The 24,427-nt window shown below is 43.5% G+C and overlaps 1 protein-coding gene and 2 long non-coding RNA genes across 4 annotated transcripts in view; 1 reads left to right on the top strand and 2 right to left on the bottom strand.

Moving 5' to 3' along the window:
- LOC309610599 overlaps positions 1 to 24,427 on the bottom strand; it is a 504,212-nt gene that overhangs the window by 233,942 nt on the left and 245,843 nt on the right. The window lies entirely within an intron of this gene.
- ADCYAP1 (adenylate cyclase activating polypeptide 1) lies at positions 3,635 to 11,376 on the bottom strand. 2 transcript variants are annotated; one of them, XM_082353616.1, is made up of 6 exons: positions 10,691 to 11,376; positions 10,254 to 10,364; positions 7,944 to 8,075; positions 7,400 to 7,498; positions 6,167 to 6,307; positions 3,635 to 5,081 (listed from the first exon to the last, which is right to left on the bottom strand). In XM_082353616.1, the coding sequence occupies exons 2-6, from the start codon at positions 10,361 to 10,363 to the stop codon at positions 5,018 to 5,020; spliced, it is 546 nt and encodes a 181-aa protein (XP_082209742.1). In that variant the 5' UTR covers position 10,364; positions 10,691 to 11,376; the 3' UTR covers positions 3,635 to 5,017. The 2 variants fall into 2 exon arrangements, with proteins under 2 accessions (XP_082209742.1, XP_082209741.1); XM_082353615.1 differs by lacking the exon at positions 3,635 to 5,081 and having other exon boundaries at positions 5,116 to 6,307; positions 10,677 to 11,376.
- LOC309610598 lies at positions 10,061 to 11,745 on the top strand. Its single transcript, XR_014234071.1, has 2 exons — positions 10,061 to 10,287; positions 11,385 to 11,745. It is a non-coding gene; the product is annotated as an uncharacterized lncRNA (long non-coding RNA).

Below are 24,427 nucleotides of genomic sequence, written 5' to 3'. Positions count from 1 at the left end.
CCTAGAAGCTTCCAGCAAAAAAAAAAAATCTCTAATCCCACTATCCTGAAATGGGTAACATGTCAAGCCCTGAATTGTGGTCAGGGGGGACAATTATCCTGATTAGTTACATCTAGAAGTGCAGTTTGCATCCCATAAAAGCCAAGAGCTGCATGAGGGACCTGTGTTCAAGAGTAAATCCAGGTAGTTAAAAAGAGGAGGGCAAATGTGTGCAGATGCATACCATATTGTCTGTTTTCTTTTAGGTTTATAGATAATAGTCCTCCCTGAATTAGGATTCTGTAATATATAGCAAAGATATAGCTAGAAGAAAATAAACTTAGACCAGATGACATCACCTACCACAATGTTCCACTGTTGTTAAAAAATGTCTTTCCTTATGTGCCTTTTCCTGTCTATGAACTTACGTTCCAAATCACATTTCTGTTGATGGGAGAAGTTTGACAGCTGCAGATAACTACCCTGTTAATTATCACTTTGAGAGCAGTCCAGTTCCCAGTGTTTCTCAAGAAATCCCTTTTCCTTTATTCTAGGAAAAAGTATGACTTTCCTGAGGCATAAGGTGAATTCCCTGTAATTTGGAAATACAATTCTTCTTTATCAGGATGAAAAACTTAAGGCCTGGTGGCTTGAGTCTGTCGCAGCCTTTTGCCTACATACGAATTTAAAGTTCATTTTATCTTATCGCGGAAACACACCTAATTAATTTGGCATTCTTTTCTATGTAGCTTTTCCTGGAGTAAGATCTAGTTTGATTTACAATGAACACCTAATTAATAAGTTAATTTCACTTCCTACATACACTTTGTAGCTGTCCTATTAGACTAAGGGGAAATGTCAAGGTGAATTCTGCAAGTCCTCTGGTTATTTCCATCACTCAAAAGAGGTATTTATTATGTTCCCAGAAGTGTGTTGGGCATTAACGTGCATTTTGTCATCCACGACTTCCAGGAGGTCATGGAGCTGGGGAGACAAGCCAGGCACTTACAAAACACTTCAGGAACAGGGCAGAGCAGCGTGGAATTAAAGATCAGAAGTACTGCTGCAGAGAGTAAGCGTCACCGGAAACAAGTGCAAGGATGGTGGTGGAGGTATCAATATGCTACTCAGAGAGGCTGAGGAAGATCCCTAAAACAGGAGAGTGTGAGTCAGCCCTTACAGAATATTTAGGTTGGGTTAGGTTGAGAAAGGACATTCCGGCCACGGAGGAATTGTGGGAGATGAAAAGGAGCATTCAAGTTTCCAAGACCGATAAGAACTTGTCCTTCTAAAGAAGAAGGATCGTGTTGGGTCCAGAGTATGAGGAACTTTGGACCCTGTGACAGTGGAGGCTACCCCAGAACATCAGAGGGATAAAAAGAAGGAGCTAAAGCTACCTGGTTGAAGGGGAAATGACCAAGGGCAGGCTGACCTGTTACGAACCAGCATAGGAAGCCAGTGGTGAGGCCGAAAGAGAAGCAGGCATCTTCCCTTCTTCAAAGAAGGGTTCCAAAGAAAGAGAAGAGCTCAGACTTGATGTTGATTCCCTGTCTTGTAACAGTGTGAACAGTAGGGTTGAGTGTGAGGTCAGTGGAGCCTCCAAGTAAAATCATCTTGTAAACAGTTGGGGGGACACATTCAAGCCAAATTTGGACATAATGCAATTGCAAGTTGACTTTTGGATCCGCAGTTACTGCCAGCTAGCTGCGCGGGTTCTATTATTTCATTAATCTCTCAGTCATGTGATTGAACTACTTAGACTCTATTTACAGGATCACTTCTTCCAGAAGCTCCTCTAACAGAGGTCCAACCAGAACGTATAAGTAAAATAATGCTAACTATGCTACTTAGTGACCTAAAGAAAATATTACAACTTCCCAAGAACCTAATGTCCATCCTGGGAGAATACAGCTTATTGATATATTTATTACTGTGTACAGATAGCATAACCTGTTGCTTATTAATATGAAAAAAAATAGTCCCAGCACACACATGTGCCTACATATGTTGCCAAATTCTAGATCTAGACAGTCTCAAACTTTATTGCCCATTAATCTACGGTTTTTATTTAAAATGCAGATTCACTGATTCTGGTGAAGCCCTGAAATCTGCATTATTAACAAGTTCCCCCATGTGATCCTGTTGCAGAAAAATATTCTTTCAAAAAATACTAGCTTAACTCCCACGTGTTAATTAGGCTCTCTCAACCAGTGTGCCTGGTCCATTTTAGGTGTTCAGTAAATACATACTGTATTGAATCAATGTGTCCCCAGCCCTATCACCAATAGGGCACATCTGATGACTTCTTGGGTACCTAAATATATCAGTCCCTCCAAGGATAAACCATCATTTGAGTTAACCCACGTAAGAGAATATAGAAAGTTGCTACATACAATTAACTTCACTTGAAGTCAGCCAGTCTGGGGCTTATTTCTATTTTCTCAACAAGTCATTAGCCCTCAACCAAATAAATTAGCTTCATTTTTCTTCATTCTTCCACTTAGCACACTAGCATACTATATATATACATATATATATATATATACACATATATATATGTGTGTATATATATACTCAGCAACTCCATTGGGGGGGCGCGGCAGAGGAGGCAGTTTAAAGATGGAGAAGAAAAACTCCTTATCCAATAAAATCCAATGTAAATATGAATTTTACTGTTCATTTTTTTAGATACACTACAAATGAGACCTCTAGATCATAAGCTCCTCCTTATATGATTCTGGGCCTTGAATACTGAGCTAAGTTCTAAAGATCGTTTTTGAATCCTTGCAGATCTTTTACTGGTCCTTTAATATTATTGTGATGTATTTATTGATTTATTAATTGTATGCATTAATATTTAGGATGAAAATTTGGCAATTTAAATTAAATTGTATGTGACTTATTATAAGTGACTTTTATTACATTTTTTTAACCCAGAAATAGCAAGGGCTCCAAAATAAACACCACTGAGAAATCTATGGGAATTTCATATGAAGGCTTTGCTTTAAAGTTTGTTAATATGACTAAAAAAAAATCCACAAATGACTTTTCACATTTTGTCCTGGACTTCAAAGTACATTTTCTTTTAAAGATATTTAATTAACTCTTTGCTTACTCATATCCTTTTTCCTTCTGCCCAAAGCATTTTAATCAGAGACAGTTGTTTATAGATCTCTAAACATATTTTTAAACCTCCAAAGTTAAGTCATTTTTATACAGAATTTTATGGAGACCAATTTAGTGTGCAGAGTTACTTACAAAATAACAATGTTAGATTTCTATTTCAAAGGTGTAATTAATACCCAGTTACTATCTCCCACCACTGGATAGCAACTTTCTGAATACTGAGCAATGTATTTACACACTAGGGGATGGAAATTAATCTAAATTGGGCATCCTATAAAGGTTCCAATATCTTCACCTATTTATGAGCTTAGTATCTTCTTAGGCGTCTCCATCTGAGAAGCTACTTTAAATTTTTAGTCGAATTCAGTAACCCATCAAGCAGATATTATAGTACAATTTATGAAAATACATGGATGATTAGATAGATATTCCAGACATGAAAAATCTTATGGTTGCTAAAGAAAATACTTTAAGAGATTTTAAAGTAGTTATTTCCTGAATGTCTTTTTTCCCCACACATTAGACGAAGTTGCATTGTTTATAAAAATTTATTCATACAAATTTTACACACTTTATATAACAGTTATCAAAGTCCTAATTATAGATATCATGTGTGTAATAATACTCGGGTAAGATGTTTTTATAATCAGTTGCACATAAAATAAGAGCTTCAAGACTAACATCTATCTAAATTATCACTATATCATAAATCTGCTCCAGGTTAGTAAGGCTCTTGGCATTTCTAAAAAGTATACAAAAGATTAAACTGAGTGATCACTGTAAATGCTTGCAACTAGCCACGGGAACACTAAATTAGACTTTGTAAAGAAAAGGTTAACTAGAGACCTATTTCACCACTAACAGCTGACACAAATACAGAAAACTCTGCCCATTATCCAAGAAACAAATAATTAAGACTAAAATGCAAGCCGATGTGTTGCAGCATTGTAGGGCCACTAAATAGCCATCTGTGATTCGTGGCGATTTAAAAGGCGAAGAAAGGCACTAAAGCTGCAAACTGCATCCCGTGTCACATTGCCTGAGGAGACTGCAGAATTAAAGAAAGATTGATTCTGTACACAGGACTCAGGCATAGATCGAATGCCTCTGTGCTTTCACTGTTTGCAATGTGATCTCCTGGCAGCATCCATCCCGCCTGGGAATGCAAATCCAAGTCAGTTTTCTTTGATTTATGACTTCATACTGATCAAATCCGTAAAGGAAAAGGAAGGGTCCTTTAAACTTTACAAGCTAATGTTTAATCTCTTCTTGTTTTGTTTTGTTTTTTTTTTCAAAAGAACTTGGGCCTGAAATTTGGGAGTTTGGCTGGCTGGTTTGCCTGTTGTTGCTTGATCTGGTTGCTGGGTGAAGGTTCTTTTGTTTATTGAGATTACTTGACAGGTTCAAGGAATTGATAGGAAACAGACAGACATGCTTTCTGTAGCCAAGAAAGAATACAAGGGGACATTCTCAGGGCCTGTTGGAGCTTGCTTACCTCACTCTTGACCACAAATATAAGATAGTACTCATACATATGAAGATGAGGTTTAAATGATTTATCAGTTAGTACAACTGACCAACATGTGAACACTACACATTCTAATATGACAAAGGTTGGTTTTATGAAATAAATTTTACTAAGCAATAAGCCATAATGTAGAAAAATACATTTTACCTACAAACTCAATCAACAAGAAACAAAAGATTCATATTTAGTGCATAATTACTTAGTGGTAACTACACAAGATTTCCTACACTTTACAATAAGTGCTAGCATCAAACAACAAAAAAATTAAGAAGCATTACAAGTTTAAGAGAAGTGAATGAAAAATGGTAAACAGTACTTTAAAAACTGGTGTGAGAGGGTGGGAAAGAAGAGTCTTCAGAAAACCACAAAAGAAAAGGGTGGCTCCTACAGAGCAGGGTTCAAAGGGGAGGATCCTGGCCATTTCACAAGATGAGAAGCATGGACAGCACTGGAGAAAAACACATTGTACTTTGCATCCATTTCCAATACCCAGTGCCCAAAGTCAGGCAGGCAGGGGACTACGGTGGGACTCGGCTTATGCCCAGCTCCCAGGCCTGGGGCAGCCCCCAGCCAGTCCCTCTCCAGGAGGGTCCTCCTCCTACTGCTTTACGCTCTGCCTTTTCCAATATTCCTACATTTCCTTCACTTTGTTCCAATTGCCCTAACCTTGGAATATTGGGGTCCCTGAAAGTACAGAAAAGGGAGCTTCCTATTCAAGTCTCCCTTCTCTGTACAGTCCAATTCCTCCCCCAGGGAGTGGTATGAATCCTGGGGAGAAACGCAATTTGGATCCGGAGAATTTCCTTCTGGGATGAGAGTCTGAAGAGAAACAAATACACATAAAAATAGAATCCAAGAAAGCAGAAGTATTGGAATTGCCACCCAGCGAGGGGGACAGTGGCTAGTTGAGTCCAGCTGGGATTGAAGCAGCCTGCCCCAAAGACTCACTGGGAAAGAGTGCCCTTCAGCAATTCTCCCAAATCATTACTCAAAATCTCCCTGGAGCAGGGCATCACTGTTGATGTACAGTAGCAAATGGTCGGTATTAATATCTTCAGGCCTGTAGTGGATAAAAATACTATCCTTTTAATTCCAGTTTACAAAAATAGGAGTAATATTCAAAACAATGATTGTCTATTTTTCTATTTATTTTATATAAAAACAAACAGCTCAGGCGAACTTTCAATCCTTGTGCACACTTTGAACTGCTTTCGATTATACTTTTATATATATATTCTTAATATATATTTGTAATATATATATATATCAATATCAATCATTGGTCCACAAAGTATATCTGTGCATTCTCTAGTGCTTTGTAAAAAGAAAAACAATATTATTATCAAAATATTCATTTAATGGCTTTACTTCATACATAAATACATGTTTGGACAGAACACAAGAGCGATGACTGTTCAGTCAGTTGGGAAAATGACTTTTCAGTGTGTCAGGGTTGTATACACAGGGTAGCTGGTAACTCATCGCTACAAATACGCTATTCGCCGTCCTTTGTTTTTAACCCTTTGTTTGTACCTTTTCCCTAGGACGGCCGCCAAATATTTCTTAACAGCCATTTGTTTCCGGTAGCGGCTGTAGCTGTCAGTGAAGATTCCGTCCGAGTGGCGCTTGGAGAGCGGCTCCGAGTCGTCGTCCGCGCCGCCGCCCAGGTTCCCACTGCAAGGAAAGGGGTCGGGAAGAGGGTGGCGGGGCGGGAGACACAGGTTGAATAGTTGCGGGAGGCAGACGGGCCCCACCCCAAGCGGGAGTCTTCAGGGAGGGCGCCGCCTTGCTCGGCCAGAGAGCAGCCTGAGGGAGGGCTGCGATGGGAACCCTCACTCCTCCCTCCCCATCGACGATCTTGGGGCACTAAGTCCTTACAGAATGGGCCCCAGATGAGGTCCGGGCCAAAGGCAAGCGACTTAAGGCCAACCTCTCTCCAAACGCTGCCCTCTGAGATTTGACCATCCGTGCTTTTGCGCTCAATCGTCCTGACCGTTCCTGGCACACCCCCACCCGCCCCCACGTACAGAGAAAATAACCGAAGAGCCCTAAATTTCACGTTGGCTGCTGCCGTGGAGTTTACATCGATCCCGCAATTCCTAGTGAGACATAAACACTCCTCTCCTGCGCGCTAAATTGAAAAACGTGATAATAATATAAGTCGACAGGCTGTAGGCAATATTTTTCATCGCATGAATTATTAATTGCGGAAAATGTAATATTTTGTCCCATGGGCTTTATTAAAATGTTGCCTTCTGCGAGAGATGCTCCACGCAAGCCCTGTGCTCTGGGTTTGTCTGGCACGAGCAAAAACTGTTTCCCTAAGTGTCCAAATCTGAGGATTTGTTTGTTTCGAATTGAATTTACAGTGAAAGAAAAATGAGGAAAGAAAAAGTCATGCTTAGAGGATATCCTAGCCAATCGTCCCACGAAGCTTGAAGGTTCTGAAGGCCTTGGGGGGGAGGGGGGCTTTTTCTTTTTTTCAATTATTCAAAACGGATCAGATTCCCCGGGTTTCCTGCCTTCTCCCTTCCTCGCCCAGTTCCCGAGCTCTCTGGCCAAACTTAAGGCGCGGTCTCCGAACCTTAGTCTGCGTCCGGGAGCTGGCCCGGCAGACCCTGCGGCGCAGACGCACCCTCGGCCCCACGTGCACGCACGGACGTAGAAGCTGCGCCGCCCGCCCAGCGCGCGTTGGCACAGATACCCACCCTGGCGCGCGCGGGGGCGCGTCATTACGCGCGGGTTAACTCTTTCGCAAACTCTTACCCCACGCCCTTGGCCGTGAGCGTCTGCAGGTACTTCCTGGCGGACAGCTGGTCCAGCACTTTGCGGTAGGCCTTGTTAAGGATCCCGTGGGCGAAATCTCTAACAAGGAGGCAAAGTGCGCACCTGGGGTCACTGACTGTCCCCAAGTGGCAGCCCCGGGTCCCCAGCTGGGCACGCACGCCCCCCGCTGCTCCGGGAGGCTGCCGGGGAAAACCCCAGAGGCAAGGCACTCGGGAATGACTCTTGGGATGTTCCCGTGAGTGTCAGGAACCGGAGTTCGTCCTGCCCTCCGGGGACCGCAGGTGTGGAGCGCGGCCGGGGCGCGCAGTCACTGCCACTCCTTGGGCCACGGACCTTTCAGTCCCCACGCGGCCCTCATGTCCACACAAACCGGCCCGCTACTAACTTTCTCTCGCTCTCGTGGGAACCATCCCGGGAGAGGAGAGGCTTGAGGGCTTTTATGAAAAAGAACCTATTCGATGGGCCACCCCCTGCCCCTTTCTCCCTCCCTGTCCTGGGCCGGCGCGGGGCCGCGCGGTGGTACCTTTCCTCCGCCGGGTAGTAGAGCGCGTAGGCGTCGCGCAGCGCGGAGGCGGGGCTCCCCACGCCGGGTGGATCCGAGTCATAGAAGTCCTGCAGCGGGTTTCCGTCCTCGTCGTACGCCTCGTCCTCCGGCCTGCAGGGGTAGCCGGGGGCACAAGGAGTGGTCAGTACAGGTCCCTCCCTGGCTCTGCGAGGACCCAAAGATCCCTAGGGGCTCGCACGATTTTCCTTCTTCCTAAAGACGCCCCTCGGAGAACTGCCTCTTCTTCTAGGACAGGGGTGCGGGTAGAAGTAGGAGGAGAAAACTACACCCAACAGAAATTCCCACCCCTCCTCTCGCGGGTGCAGGGTCGCCCTGCCCGGGCCACGGCCTCAACGGGCACTGGGAAGCCGAGGCGTCTGCGCCGACCTCGCACACCTGGCCACGGAGGAGGACCGCTCGGCTCCTGGCCTGGCGCTTGAGCCTCAGTCCACGAGCAGCAGTGGGCGGAGATGAGAAGGGCTCTAGGAGAGAGATGCTGGCCACGCGAAGACCGGATGGGGGAGGCCGGGAGCCAGAGAGGGTGGATGGCTGGGGAGTCCGGCGGCCAACGCCAGCAGCCACCCCCACCCAGCCTCCGAGCCCAGGGGAGTCCTTCCCCGCGCAGATGTAGGTCACGGAGAACCTCCGGCTTCTATTTTGGGCGGGAGAGGATCTGGCAGGAACATGAGTAATAGATGCTCCTAAACTTAACCTGTTTGGCTGCGGCTCATTCTGTGGCATGTCCGCGCCCTCCGGTACCTCTTGCCCTGAGAAAGTGCCAGGCACACGGGGCTTTGAAAATAGCTGGGGGTGAAATTGGGCTTTTAAGTCCAGTAAGTAGATAGTTCGCGCTAATATGTTAGCGGTGGCGGGGCGGCGGGACAGCATCTCAACCCAGAGGCAAAGGGAAAGGGTCAAAGGGTCAACAGGGGACCGAGAGACAACGATCTCGCTGTCGCCCTTACCTACCGCCTCAATCCTTGATATAGGACGGGAGAGGTAGGTTAGTATACACAATTCACTCGCTTTCGGCCGCTGGAGAGACGGGGAAAGCGGCCAAGGCAAGTAGCGCGCTTTAGGAGGGGTTAGCCATACTTCATTACTCCGCTCGCCTTTTCTCCATCCGTGGAGAGGTAGGGGCAAGGCATCGCTGCGCTCGCCCCACACCCAGCCTTTCCTCGGCGACGCGCCTCTCTGCCCTGGCCCGGCTGCTCGGAGTCTCCGGGTCTTTCTGGGCACTTCCACCCCGTACCCCGTACCCAGATGCTGGAATCCTAATACCGAAGCCAGAACCCATCTCTCCGGCCAAATCAATGGTCAGCGACCCCTAAGGAGATCATTCTTGGGCGCGGCTCGGAGGAGCAGCTTTGCAGGCAGGACGCGCGCTCCTCGCCGCCGGGAGCCCGGCGCACAGCGGAGTGCCGATGCTGCGCTACGCGGCGAGCTTCCACTCTCCCGCTGACAGGCCCGGGACTCTGGGGCTGCGGCGGGGAACCCGGGCAGCGCCGACCGATTAGAAACCAGGAATTAAGGGGCGGGGGGAAGCCAGGGTTACTCCTGCCTGGGGTGGGTAGGGCTGCCCTCCCAGTACTGCCTGCCAGCTTGCTTTCTGTTCCTCCTTTGCATCCATTTCATCTATTTCCCGCTCCCTCATCTTTGTTTTCCTTCTCTCAAATCGCTTCTTCTTAACTCTACCCGGCCAACACTCCCTCTCCCCAAGACTCAAAATGCAGTTGGAAAACCTATCACTTGAGAGGAAGCTCTTCCAGTAGAAAGAATTCGAATTGAGGTGAGAAGGAGAGTAGAGGAGAGAGAGGGAGACCCCGCCCCGATCGTCCCGAACAAGCTGTAACAAAGCAAAGACCACGGGAGCTTCACTCTCACCCCACCCCCACCCCCAAACTGGCTCCGGGAGCCAAAGTTCTCCTAACTCAAGCTAAGAATAGGGAAAAGAAGTCAACTCAGGGCCCGGCCCTGCCCCCCTCCCGTGGGAGGGGTTGGGGGAGGAGAGGTTTCTCCAGCCCGCCGAAGTGCGCTCTGTCCACCCGGGCCCCGCGGCTGCGGCGGGCCGGGGGAGGGGGGCCGAGGCCCAGTGGAGTCTGCCGGGATCCTCCCGCTGAGCCACGGCCAGTGACCCACGGCCGGACCCAGGCTGGCGGCGGTGCAGTGGGGGCGGCTGGGGAGGTGGTGGTCGTAGCCTGACCGAGGAACTGCAGGAGGGCGACCACGAGGAGGTGTCGGGGGAAGGGAAGCCCCAGCCTCAGCTCAGCTCGGGCGGCCAGCACCTACCTGATCCCAGGAAACCGGAGTCCGGCGGCGGCCGGTGAGCAATAGACGCTGCTGTGCATTATTATCCCGTAGACCAGCAGGGCCAGCCTCACTCCGCTACACATGGTCATTCTGCGCAGGACGCGAAAGAGAGCACACAGCAGTCAGAACGCCCCTGGCCTTCCACTCTCCGACCCCTAGAAACTCCCTGAACTGAGGGAGGGACGGCGCTCACCTCCGACTCCCAGTATTGAATACGGCTTAATGACAGCCGGCGCGCCCCGCCACTTCCTTCTCGCTATAGTTAGAAAATATATGTATATACCCAATGCCCAATAACTCGCCAGATCTGGTACGAAGGAAAGCTAACTCGTACCCTGATGCTGGCGAAAGAATTAGCAGTCAGGTGAGTTGTTTGGTTTGGTAAGATTTTTTTCCCCTTACCATTCAACTCTTACCGCTGCCAGGAGAGGGTTTGCTGCCAAGTAGGACGGCGGGCAAAGGGCTTCTCCAAGTTTCTGCGCTGGAGTCACAACCCAAGAGGCATCACCGTCTGGCGTTAGTGTCTGAGCAGAAGCCGCAGCAACGAGCAGGAGGAGCTGAGGGACTTGTTTGCTGAGGCCAGTATTCTGTTCAAAAGTTTGTAGACGCTCAGAACTAGGAGGGAGCGTGACACCGAGAGAAGGGGGCGAGGAGAGAGATGCAGAAGGAAGAAAGAGGAGGCGACGAGTTAAGAAGGGTGGGGGACAAAGTGGCCTTAAGTCCACGGAGAGAAAGAAGTGATAAGGAAAGAGGGAAAGTCTTAGAAGGAGACGAAGGAAAGAGAGAGGGCCGCGACGCAGCCGGCGTCTGTGGGAGCCGCTCGGTCAGGCAGCTGCGCGAGTCGGCAGCGCCTTCTCTGCTCAGAAGTCCCTCTGGCTGCGTCTGAAGCTGCGGCTTCTTCTGCTGCTGCCGGTGGTTACAGAGGTGACCGGCCCTCTGCTCCTATTTATATGTGCAGTTAGCAGAAATCTATCCGAACATGGTTTTGGAAGAGCCTTCTTTGTCAACATCTGTCTGCCTATGGCCTTTAAGTACAGAATATTTTGTTGCACTGTTGCGCTCCGATTTTTATTCATGGAATGACTTCCTTTTTTTTTTTTTTTTTTTCAGTCACGTAATGATCGGGTATCAGAAAAAGACGTCAGCATCCTAGTCCCTCAAGGAACATATTAACTATTCTGTGCCGTCCTCTTGGATAAGATCCGGAGTCATCGACTTCTCATAAACACCTTTCACTCATACAGTACAATTTTAAAGAAGTTTAATTATTTTGATTGTTTTCAATTTTACCCACTTCTCAAGGATGGGTAAAGAATTCATAGAATTTTGAGAATGGTGAAAATCATGTTTTTAACTATGTCCCTCTTATTTCTTTTTGCTTTTTCATCAAGCCCCAGCAATCAGAGCTCTGAGCTCTGGAACTAAGCACCATCAAGCCCTCCTATTAATAAATTTAATTTAGATCTCCTAATTTCTTGCGTATGTTCTTTTAGATAGACAATTAAATGTGGAAGTCGTTTTGTTTTTAAAGGGAAGTCTTGGAGGATTTTCAGTAAATCGCTAATGAGTCTGGCTGTCGTTGACAGTCTGGCTCTGAGTAGAATTGATTAGAGTTAAAGCCGCGTCCGGAGCGCGGCCTGTGGAGCTGTCCAGGCTTGGAGTGCTGAACTGTTTGGTCGCAGATGCTGCAAACACTGAGAATTGCCACTAGTTTAATTTTTCACCAGAGCCTCTGAAGATTTGGTAGTGGTGCCCTTAATGTGGCGATTCATCGTCCAAGTCCCCCCGTTGTTCAAATATGTTCCTCCCTTGCAGTGTCCACGAATGCCCTTAATGGTGAGAACTGTCCAACCCCTGCCTTTATTCTGAGTAAAGAGCATTCTATGTCTCCCCTTAGTCCTGGTTTTTGGATCTCTAGATGACCTATTTGGACGCCTTCACACTTTCTGTGGCTCTTACTAATTTTAACATTGAAATTGTGAAATTGTATTTTCCACAAAAACTGAAATTTTAAGAATTTGGGAGTGAGAAATATGTTTTTCCCCTTTATTTACAGCTTGAGTTCTGTTTGGGGAAATACAGACAGATGGGGAAAGCACGAGGATACCCAGTACAAGTTCACTTACTGAGGGTTTCTAACAGGAATCCCTTCGTTGGGGATGGCTAAAAATTTTTAACTGAAAATGACGTGGGGAGAGGAAGGCAATAAGGGAAGCCCATATCCACCCGGAAGCTTCCAAATCCCAGGGTTATTTAAGAAGATCTGTAAATTTCTACTCCAGTAAGAGAACTCGGGTCTATTTCTTTTAAAAAGGAAACAGAGCCATCGATAACCATTAGTGTGCATTTTAATTATTTGGATCTTAAACAAAAATTAGAGGAAATGGCAATTTAGTGGGAGTGTTTCCTGTTACTATGATTTAGATCTAACATTTAGAGAAGCTATATTCTGCATGCTTTTCCTAAGACAAAACTATAATGCTGCTCATTTTCAATGCCTTTCCCGCTCTCTTATTTGAGATTTAATACTTCCTCCAAGGTGACAAAGTTTTGCTTCGTTCTGACCATTCATGGCCAGAAACTGCCACTTCCTCTTAGTTTATTCCTGGGGATGCTCCGGATTGCCTATCTGCAATAAAGATTCAAACCACATCTACATGGCGATGAATCTCTTTGTCTCCACTGCATATGTTCGCTGATTTATGTTGGAGTGTTTACATGCGTGTGTTCCGTGTTCAGCTCAGCCTCTGGAGTAAGCTCGCACACAAAGAGCCGGCGGTGAACACGACCGGATAATCAAGCAGAGACGGCTTTCTTACTAAAGCGCCCGGAGCTATTACCGACTGTGGCTTTCCTGTCTTCCGCCTTGCTTCACGTCAAAGGTGAACCCGATTAAAATCCTACTCTTTCCTCCCACGCGAATTCTGAAATGAGTTAAATCTTTAGAAATATTTGAAAATTTCCAAGACTCCTTGCACCAATTCACTACTCAACTTTAGTAAAGGGAGCCACCATGTGGGGAGTTTGTTGACTTCATGGCCTATTAAAGAGGGAAATCCACAAACACCAATAACTTTATGCGGAGGAGGACGGAACTGCCGGCTCCACCCACCCCAAGAATCCGACCTGCGCCTCTGGTTTACAAAAGCTGTGCCACTGGACTGTTCTCAGCGTGGGTCCTGTGAGCTCGGACCTCAGGGCCCAGCACGCCAGAATTACCGGCCTCGAGGCCCGAACCCATTCACTGAAGTGAAAAACTAAGCAGAGAATTTAATTTGAGATTCTTGGCCACTGAACTCCAAAAGCAATCAAGCTTCGGAGATCCATGCATTGCTCAGCACAATCCAAAGACCCGCCCAGCCCCGACCCACTGCTACCTGGGGGACTCGAACCCGGAAAAGGGTCGTCCCGCAGAACTTTCGTCCCATTACAGCGTCTCCGATTAGGCGAGTTTGGTGTCCCGTGGGCAAAGATGCTATCCTATTGTTGAAAGTTCTGGTCTGGTCCTGAGCCGCTGGGCCGGGAAATGCTGGGAAGGCTGAGGAGGGGGAGGAGCTAGAAGCTGAGGACCCGGCTCGAGAACTTGGAGGGTCTGGGGCTGCACCCCTGCCTCGACAGACCCTCGGCGCGAGCGCAGACCCTTTCTGCTTTCTAGTCGATGGAGAGGAATATGGGCGACCGATGTCTCAAAGACCCGAACTACCCCCAGATGCCCTGAGAGTGGTAATTTGCTTCTAACCTCGGGAGCGTTCTAACTCGAGTGTTGACGCTGCTTTCAGGGGGCCTTTGTGTCTGGGGGTTTGGGGGAGCAGCGAGGAGGCGCGCATCACACCAGGCTGGAGAGGCCCGGAGCCACCCCGTGCGAGCTGCAAGGGGTCCCAGCCAAGGCCGCGCAGGAAACTGCGGCGGCAGACATGGACTTGTTCACTCACTACAAATGCAGACGAGAGAGAAACCTCCAGATCGCCCAAGTGTTATTGACAGTGACACAGGGAGAAGAGGGAGGGGACGAAGAAGGGGCCCAAGAGTTAGAACTTCCTATTTACAGGTAACGCAGAGGAATTTCAAGTCTGCTTTCCAACAGCCCCGACCCTTACCCTCAACGTTCACCAGACGAAGTAGAAGAATTCCCGCCCCACCCCCACCCCCGCAGCAGTTTCTTTCCCGACCACGGAAGCACAGAATGGCAGGTAACTAGAATCATGTTCAGTCAGAGAAGCTGGTGGTACCACGGAAATCTTCAGAGTGCAAAGCCTCACCTAGGTCCTCTGTGAGGGAGAGGGACAGAAGGCAGGCAGTTTCCCGCTAAGCCATGACCTACCCAGAAGAGGCTGTTTGGAAATATTTGTTGGAAATGATCAAAGATCCTGAATTTCAAACCTATAATGTTATCAACTCCTTTTTATCCCGTTGGTCCTTAAGATATGGAAACAAAACTTTTGGTCTGAAATGGTGGGTGCTAGCTACGAGTCAAACTAACACTTCCCTGAATTGTTTTTCCTGGTCACGAACACATCTGTCTCCTTGAAGTTTCAAGCCTTGAACCCTCAAACAACACTCGATTTTAAAGAACTCATTAGCCCTTGAAAAAGTGGGGGTTTGTATTCAAACAGGAGGAATATGTCTAGTATATTACTGAGAGTTTGAATTTGCACATGGCTTCACAACATTAGCAAACACCTGGCGTAAACAAGACTCAGTTCCCTAGGGTAAGGAGATTTCCACTACTTTCCTTCTGGCCTAGCTACCCGTCCTACACAGTTTCCATGTGTTCATTTTTCCTTTCTTTGACTGTGTAGTTCTCCCCATTGCCCTGTACCACCACCATCCCCATCCCCTACCCCATGGATTTTTTTTTTTTAACCATATGAAAGGACATGTTTGCACACAGCATCTTCATACGTTCCTAGTATAAATAACATTAAACCAGATTGAGAAAGTCTTATATTTTCATTCTATTCATTTCTAAGTCAGTACTTAGCTAGGAACCAGGCTACAGTAAGCTTTTTCAGTGAGCAAGCTCATTGCAAAACACCATCCTCTCATATGAGTGACAAGAGTAAATTGCAACACTGTATTCAATTTCACTCTGAACTTTTTCACTTCTGACTCTTCCAGAAAATGTGATGACTAATGACTCACTTCATACCGATTATACCTGTAGGGAAACCCAAATGTTCTGCAGTGGAACATCATGACCATCATTTACTGGACTGCCTGCATCATGCCCCTCTGAACTCACGAAGTGGTGAGGAGGTGCTGAGCTTACCCAGAATGTGTCATGGTTTCTCTGACCTTCAGAATCTAGTGCTTCACACACTCTGAAAACAATCAGCAAAGGAAGCCTTTCCAAACCACATGAGCAAAAGCATCCCTTTCTAATTCAAGAACAGAACTGCCTGTTCACAGGGCCAAGAAATTTTGCCAGTTTTAAGACAAAGCAGACACTCAAGAAGCAAAAACTAGGATTGAACCTTTGCTGAAGGTTTGGGTGATTTCAACTGTCTCATATATGTGGCTCTTCTAAGGCCTGGTTCTGAGCATTAGCTTACTGGTGATGGAGTTCAGGGTAGGCTGCCCCAAATATACCACTTTGGCATACTGATTATTTTGAAACAGCTGGTTCAAGAAAAACACTAACCCTCCTTTGTCCCCCTAAAAGCAGGAAATAAATCTCCCACGTGAAAGTACCTTCCCTGTCCCAGGAGGTAGAAGGGGTGTCCTTATCACCAGAGATAGAAAATTTAGGGCCAAGAAGGGTATATAAACAAACCTTGTTACTTCTACACTAATTTACTACCCCAAGTCCAAACTTCTTTGTCTTGTCAATTCCTCACAAGTTTATTTCTTTCTCTGTCCAGAAGGTATAAAAGCTGCCTGCTTTGGTCTCTTCTTGTAGTCTCATATTTCTATGGGCTTCCATACACACGAATTAAATTTGTTTTTTTTGTTGCTGTTGTTGTTAATCTGTCTTATGTCAATTTAATTAGTAGGCCAACCAAATGAACCTAGAAGGGAAGAGAAGAAGGATTTTCCTCCCCTACCCTAGGTTCCAAAACTATATACCCCATACTTCACTGTGCAGTATCTGCCAGATTCTCCAGAGATTTCCAGAACATGCCCTCTTAAAAGCCAAGGAGAAGGAAGTCTTCTCTCTACTTCAGTCTAAATCTTCTGCTCATATAAGTCTTAAATGCAGGAAGAAAAGCTTGAAGAGGATACAGGAGACCCAATATCTTAAATGAGTTTTTGTGACAGCCTCTAAAAAAGTTGAAAGGAAGATCTGTGTGCAAAATAAAACAAGGCTTTTATGCATAAATCAAAACAGGATGTTGCTCTATGAGTTCATAGCATCCCAAACCTCTGTCCTTTGGGTTCAAACTCAGCCTTATCTATCTGTGAATATAGGTCTGTTTGTAATAATTTTGGAGCATTTGTTTTTCATTATCCTTATTACTAACACTTTGTGTTAATAATAATATCTCTGCAAATATTTTTTAATTAATTCTTCTCTCCACCCAAATATACAGAGGCATGATTTAATTTTTTAAGAAACTATCACCTGCTTGAAATATAATTATATTAGCCATGAGTTTAGTATTTGAAAGCTTCAATTATTATTTCTTTAAATTCTTTTAAGTCCTTCCTTCCAATGGGGCTGCATAATTTTGCTACTCGCCAGTCAATAATAGCAATAACAACAGCAAAAATAATTATCTATTGAACACTTACTATGATAAATGCTTGATTAGAGTTATTTCCTTTACCCTCAAACAATCTTCTTTCTAGATACTACTATTATTCCATTTACAGATGAGAAACTAAAACTCAAAGTGCTTAGGTAACTTACCCAAAGTCACACAGCTGCTACATTGTAAAGCAGAGACTCAAATTCAAGTCTCAGTGACTTCAGACAGTCTTAATGACAGTAGTATATTATACTAGTTTGCATATTTATTTGTTCCAGAGTTGTTATAAATACAAATTACTCATTTAATATGAGATTTAATCCATGATTTGACTCAACTGAGAAGAAAATGTTTCTTTTCTTATTAATTTTTAAATTAAAAATTATGTTTAATGTAATTGGAATCCAATGCTATTAACACAACAGAAACTGGTTTAGTTAGACTACAAACATATCACGTACTTATGGGCTTTGCTTTATAAAATAGATATGTGTCTAAAAATATATGCATTAATGGTGCACATATTCTTACTTATGTTATCAAATTGTTGAAAAGGTTAAAAATATTGCCATCCTGAGTCATTATTTAAAGTGATTTCATACCTAAGAGTGTAGCAGAAGTTTCAGTGATGTGTTTAAGTAAAAAAAACATTATCTTGTAAGATGACCATTTAATACCCATTATATCATCATTATATCTTATTAAATCATCGTGTAACTTAATACCACGGAAATCATATGATTGCCAATGAGTCAAGACTTTTGTGAGTCAAATGAGATGATGTATACAAAAATGTTTTACAAACAATAAATCCTAGACCAGTATAAGGGAAGGGAAATTACATTTACTGGGGTCCTTCTTTGACAGCAGTGACTTGCTCTGTGTTAGCAATGTCCCATTTAATCCTCTTATTGCCCTGGGAAGTAGATTTGGTAGTTTTATTCCTTTTTTTACTAATGGATAAACTGAGACTCTTAAAGGTGAACTAACTTGACCAAAGCACACAGCTAACAAATGACAAAGTGAGTTTTCCAACCCAGGACTGCCTGTTTCCAAAGTTACTGTACTTTCTCCTACAATTTGGTCTCCTTGTTATTACTGTATAATTACCATTATTATTATTAAAGGGGAAAGAAGCATCAACTTTCATAAAAGCACACGATTATTTAACAAAACATGAGTTTTAAAGCAGTAGTTAGAACAATTCTTGCTTTTTCTTGACATTTTAAAATAAATGAAGTTATGTGTAAGTATCATTTTAAAGACATTTTAAAGATATAAGTAATGAATAAGGTTGCACTCACAGGTATTAAAAAATGTGATAAAGTTGCAGTAATTAAAACAGTGTGGTGGGCTTCCCTGGTGGCGCAGTGGTTGAGAATCTGCCTGCCAATGCAGGGGACGCGGGTTCGAGCCCTGGTCTGGGAAGATCCCACATGCCGCGGAGCAACTCGGCCCGTGAGCCACAATTACTGAGCCTGCGCGTCTGGAGCCTGTGCTCGGCAACGAGAGGCCCGCGCACCGCGAAGAAGAGTGGCCCCCGCACCGCGATGAAGAGTGGCCCCCGCTTGCCACAACTAGAGAAAGCCCTCGCACAGAAACGAAGACCCAACACAGCCATACATACATACATACATACATACATACATAAAAAGAATGTAAGCAGACAAGAATAGCATTAAAAAAAAAAAAAGAAGTGGATTTATAAAAAAAAAAAAAAAACAGTGTGGTGCTGATGAAATAATATATCAGAGGAATAAATATCAAGTATATAAATATGAAGAAATAAATACTACTATGTAATTTCCAAGGGAAAGAATAGAATACTGGGACAACTAATTATCCATTTGGAAAAAAAAAAATTAGATCGCTACTCATGTCCTACAAAAACATCAAACATGTTCAAGTGGACTAAAATTTTAAATGTAAGAAATCTCAAAACTACAAAAAAAAATATAGAAATATTTTTAGAATTGGAAAGAAAATTGTACGGCTGGCAATTTAAAAGAAACCAAAAAGTAAGAGATTGATAAATTGATTAAAATTTTTTTTTAATTTCTCTGTATTAAAATAAAGTTCACAAATAAAGTTAAATAGTTAAACAGGTAAACTTGGGAAAATGTTGCCATTGCTTATGAAAAATAAACATGAAAATTTGAATTCAGATTTTCGAAGTACAAAGAACACTAATAGATCCATAAAGAAAAGACAATCACACCTGAATGCAAAGTTAGTGAAGGACATAAAGAGGCAATTCACAAAATTAGAAATATGAGTGGCCAATAAATTTGCACAAAATCTTTATTTTTCCAGTTGGATAGTCAGTTGTCCTAGTATCCTACTCTTTGCATTGGAAATTACATAATAGTGTTTATTTCCTTATATTTACGTCTTTTATATTTACTCCTTTGATCTATTCTATGTAGCATAAATGGTCATACAAATGCAAATTAAAGTGTTGGTTTTTTAATTTACCAAATTGGAATGATATTTTTATATTCTACCATGTTGTATTATCAAATATGCCAGGAAATATGTGTTCTCAAGCACTATTGGCAGGAGTGTAAATTGATCCATCTTTTCCAGAGAGCAGTTTGTCAATTATGCATAAATTTGACCCACTGATTTTACTTCTATGAATTGATGGTGAGAAAATAAGCATAGGTCTATCAAAAGATTAATACAACCCTAATCACAGCACCATTGATTATAATAAGAAACATTTGAAAGCAACCATAAAATATCCCATAGTAGGGGATTGATTAAATTTTTTTAGTATATTCCTAACAATGGAACTTTATTTCCACTGCAGAATGATGAAAGGAAATGACACTGTAGAAAAATCTTTAATGACATGAGGAGATGCTTATAACTTGTTGTTAAAAAGAGACAGAGAACAGATTATAAACCCACATGTCCAATACCAGCTTTGTAAAAGCAAAATGTTTATACATGTGCCTCCGGAAGGAATATACCAAAACATTAACAAAGTTCATTAACAGTGTTGGAATTGTGAAGGGGATCATGGATTCTTTTTATTTTCTTTTAATGCTTATGTGTTTTTTCCTGAAGTTTTTTTTTAGTGAACATGTATTTTATAATAAGAAAAATAGGTATGAGGTTTATTTTTAAATATAATTCATGGCTTTTCTTTATTACTTTTCCAATAAATGTGTACTTCCTCTGTTGAAATTTTTTTGTCTTATAATGAGCTAAGCATCTATTTGATTCTTCTCATCATGTAGGTCTGATCTGTGACCTCCACTTGGAAGGAAAGCTGAAGGCAAATCAGAAAGGAAGAAAGAACAGAGCCAAGTCAACACATTAAGGAAGATAGCGTAGCAAAGGCAGGTACGGGAAGAAACACAGCAGAGGGGAGAGCCAAGCAATACGGTCATCAACAGTAGCTGTGTCTAGTGTATGTATCAAATCCTCTCATTATTGATAAGATTAATTGAATGTGTTAAATTTGTACTGAATGAGGTTGACTGTATCTTGGAAGAATAGTTTATCATACATTATTCAGAGGTGGATCATCTAACTTGTGTTTTGTTCAGAATTTGGCTCCTTTATGATCCAAGTTTATTGTCATGGTTTGTGGGACCAAGTAGGTCTAGACATCTGATTAGTGTCTCCTGACCTCTCCTTCATAAAATACATCCTTTCCATGCCAGGCTTCAGGGATAGATGTTATCAGGGCTGAACAATATCTAGCAAGCAGGCTTGGTGAAGTGCTATGTTTGAGGCATTAGTTAGAATTTTCAAAAGGCAGTGTTATGAACTGAACTGTGTCCTCCAAAAATGTATGTTGAAGTCCTAATCTCCCAGCACCTCAGAATGTAATCTTATTTGAATATAGGGTCTTTGCAGATGTTGTCAAGTTAAAATGAGGTCATTAGGATGTGCCCTAATCCAATATAACCGGGTTCCCTTATAATATGGAGAAATTTGGACAGAGACACACATATGTGCAAAGGGAAGATTAGGTGAAAAGACATGGGGATAATGCCAAGTGAAGGTGAGCATGATACTGTCACAAGCCAAGGAATGTCTGGGGCTTCCAGAAGCTGGAAGAGGCAAGGAAGGTTCCTTCCCCAATAGGTTTCAGCGGGAAGATGGCCCTGCCAACACCTTGACTTGGACGTCTAACCCCTGGAACTGTGAGACAATAAATTTCTGTGGTTCTGAGCCACCCAGTTTGTGATACTTTGTTACAGCAGCCCTAGGAAACTAATACAGGTGGTATAATGCCCCTCTCCAAAACAAGGTGCAAGTAATTCCCAGGGGATGCTGGGAAATACTGAGAAGGACTCTGATGCACGACTGTAAAACTAATCATAGAGACTTGGGGATCTGCTCCTGCCTGCAAGTGCAGGCGACACCTCTATCTGTTTTATACATATACCCTCACCTTCAACTTCCATTTTGCTATCATTTTTCATCTTTAAATTGGGATAAAAGTCTGCTCCCCCTCACAGGACTTCTGCACAGAACTAATATCTTGTTGGGAAGCACTTTGAAAAGAAAGGGAGTACATAAATACAACAGAACCAGGTAAAGTGACAACCCTAGTAAACATGCTGAACAGAAGTGGCTACAAGGCCTTATAGTTTAAGGCAATTGTTAACTGGGCCTAATGCTTTTTAAATGGCTTGCAATCTCACGATGCTTCACTAGGGTGTTAAAACAAGGAGCTACATGGGAATTCCTTGGCGGTCCAGTGGTTAGGACTCCACACTTCCACTGCTGAGGGCGTGGGTTCTTTTGTTTTTTTTAGTTTTTTTTGAAATATAGTTGATTTGCAATGTTGTATTAATTTCTGCTGTACAGCAAAGTGACTCAGTTGTACATATATATACATTCTTTTTCATATTCTTTTCCATTATTGTTTATCACAGGATACTGAATATAGTTTCCTGTGCTATACAGTAGGACCTTGATGTTTATCCATCCTATATATAATAGTTTGCATCTACTAATCCCAAACTCTCAATCCTTCCCTCTCCCACCCCCTTCCCCTTGGCAACCACAAGTCTGTCTCTATGTCTGTGAGTCTATTTCTGTTTCATAGGTACGTTCATTTGTGTTGTGAGGGCACGGGTTCAATCCCTGGTGGGGGAACTAAGATCCCACAAGCTGTGTGGCGTGGTCAGAAAAAACAAAACAAAACAAGGAGCTACTGGGCCAGCTCGATGTGTGGTGTGCAGACAGACTGGTCTGAGTAAAGCTGTCTGTGTGGTTTACATGCACTAGGGCAACAGTGTGTGATGGCCATTCCCTGAAGTTTCACACAACAGACACCTCGTAAATAAGACTGTCCCAGGAAGGCAAATGTTTTGCTAAATTAATAAAATCTCTTTAGGAAAACTGCACGACTCAGAGTAACAGCCAGAGAACAAAAGAAGGAGGCCACAGGACCTTTCAGATGGAGCACCTAAGTACCTTGAGACACATGGGTCCTGTATTCAGTGAAAGACACCCTACAAAGTCAGGTCCTCTCTTCAGAGGCAGGACCACTCATATTTCCTCTCCGAATGCTTCTGCTATAGGGATACAGACATATTTTAGAGCCAGAAAGATTTTACCTGTTCTCTTTCACTGTAGCCTAATACTGCGCAAACTTTTATATTTAGCAGCAAGCCGCACCAAAACAAGAAGCAAACATCCCAACTCTTGAGCTAAAGGAACCCAAAATTATATAAAAAGTTAAACATAGTAATACTATGTATAGCTGTACATAAGGTGACAGAGCCCTGAGGTCCACAGTGTAGCAAGCAGCCACAGTCAGCAGACATCTACCACATCTACTGAAGCCAAATCAAGATAAAAATATCAGCAAGTTTTTGTCAGTTAACAGCAACATGTGTTGGAGAGGCTAAAAAAGAAGCATAAGGCATGTAAACTCTCTGCCGTCATGAGGTTTACAATCAAAATAACTGGAATCAAAATGCACTTTTGTTAAGTTGTCTATTGAGTTTCCGCTATGAGCTGAATGTTTGTGTCCCCTCAAAGCTCATATATTGAAACCCTAATCCCCAATGTGATGGTATTTGAAGGTGAGGCCTTTGGGAAGTAATTAGGTCATGAGCATAGAGCCCTCATGAATGGGATTAGCGCCCTTATAAGGAGAAACACGGAAGAGATCATCTCTTGCTCTGCGTGAGGGAACAGCAAGCAGGAATCCATCTGCAAACCAGGAAGAGAGCCCTCGCCAGACATTGAATCAGCCAGCACCTTGATCTTAGACTCCCCAGCCTTCAGAATTCTAAGAAATAAATGTCTGATGTTTAAGTCACACAGCTTACAGTATTCCCTTACAGCAGCCTGAGCTGAGACAGTTCCTTAAGTCAGATCCCCTCTACTCCTCCACTGCTGCGTTCATTCAGAAAATATTGGCGGGTGCATACAACTGCCAAAAATGTTTTTTTTTTTTAAACCTCCAACAAATATCTCAGTTAAAGAAGATGAATGCAGCAGGTAAGTCATTACCACTCACAAGGATAACTGCTATGCTGTTACCTAAGACAACAGGCATGAATGCGAGCTATGGCAGCTTTGCAAACTTTTTTTTTTTAATTGGAGTATAGTTGATTTACAATGTTGTGTTAGTTTCAGGTGTACAGCAAAGTAATTCAGTTATACATATACATATGAAACTGCTTTTAAAAACCACTATGCTGGACTTCCCTGGTGGCACAGTGGTTAAGAATCTGCCTGCCAATGCAGCAGACACGGGTTCGATCCCTGGTCCGGGAAGGTCCCACATGCTGCGGAGCAACTAAACCCGCACGCTACAACTACTGAGCCTGCGCTCTAGAGCCTGCAAGCCACAACTACTGAAGCCCGTGCGGCTAGAGCCCGTGCTCCGCAACAAGAGAAGCCACGGCAATGAGAAGCCCATAGGCAGAAACGCAGACCCAACACAGCCAAAAGTAAATAAAATTTATTTTTATTTGCTTATTTTTTAAAAATAAAAAAGTAGGAGGATAATGTTGAGAACCATTGGTCTAATGCATTGGTTTCATATCAATTAGTCCTGACAAAGTGCAGAGAAGTCTGTAGGGAGAGTTTAAACTCCGTTTTGTTTTAAGTCATGGTATGTGTAGCCTCGATCCCAAAGTCATTTGAATAAAGAGTTGTTTTTAGCTGATGGTTTTGAAGTTCCAGAAATGGGTGTATCTGAATGGATGTGAAGTGTTTACAGTAGTTTAGTTCACCCTGTGCTTGAGAATCTTAGCCCAAGAGATTCTAATTCGTATCATATTCACCACAGCTAATCAATGGCAGTGTCCCCATGTGATCTAAACCAAAATGGTTTTAAAGAGTGTTAGAATGTTCTTTTAAAATGGGAAAGTTATCTATTACTGTTGGAGAGATTTTTGCATTTTCAAGTTTCTGCTATTCTAATTAAATGGCATTGTGTGAAAGAAAAAATCACTATGCTTACAAAGACTGTACTTGGCC

This window comes from Balaenoptera borealis (genome assembly GCF_965194805.1).
Source record: "Balaenoptera borealis genome assembly, chromosome: 14".
NCBI classification, from domain to species: domain Eukaryota; kingdom Metazoa; phylum Chordata; class Mammalia; order Artiodactyla; family Balaenopteridae; genus Balaenoptera; species Balaenoptera borealis.
This window is presented reverse-complemented; position numbering and strand designations above follow the sequence as displayed.

What these genes read in the sequence shown, in the direction of transcription:
- ADCYAP1 (XM_082353616.1), bottom strand. Translation starts at nt 10,363, where the DNA reads ATGACCATGTGTAGCGGAGTGAGGCTGGCCCTGCTGGTCTACGGGATA. An exon ending in CTCCGGTTTCCTGGGATCAG is followed by an intron (nt 8,076 to 10,253) that starts GTAGGTGCTGGC and finishes CTACCCCTGCAG; the next exon opens with GCCGGAGGACGAGGCGTACG. An exon ending in TACTACCCGGCGGAGGAAAG is followed by an intron (nt 7,499 to 7,943) that starts GTACCACCGCGC and finishes CCTCCTTGTTAG; the next exon opens with AGATTTCGCCCACGGGATCC.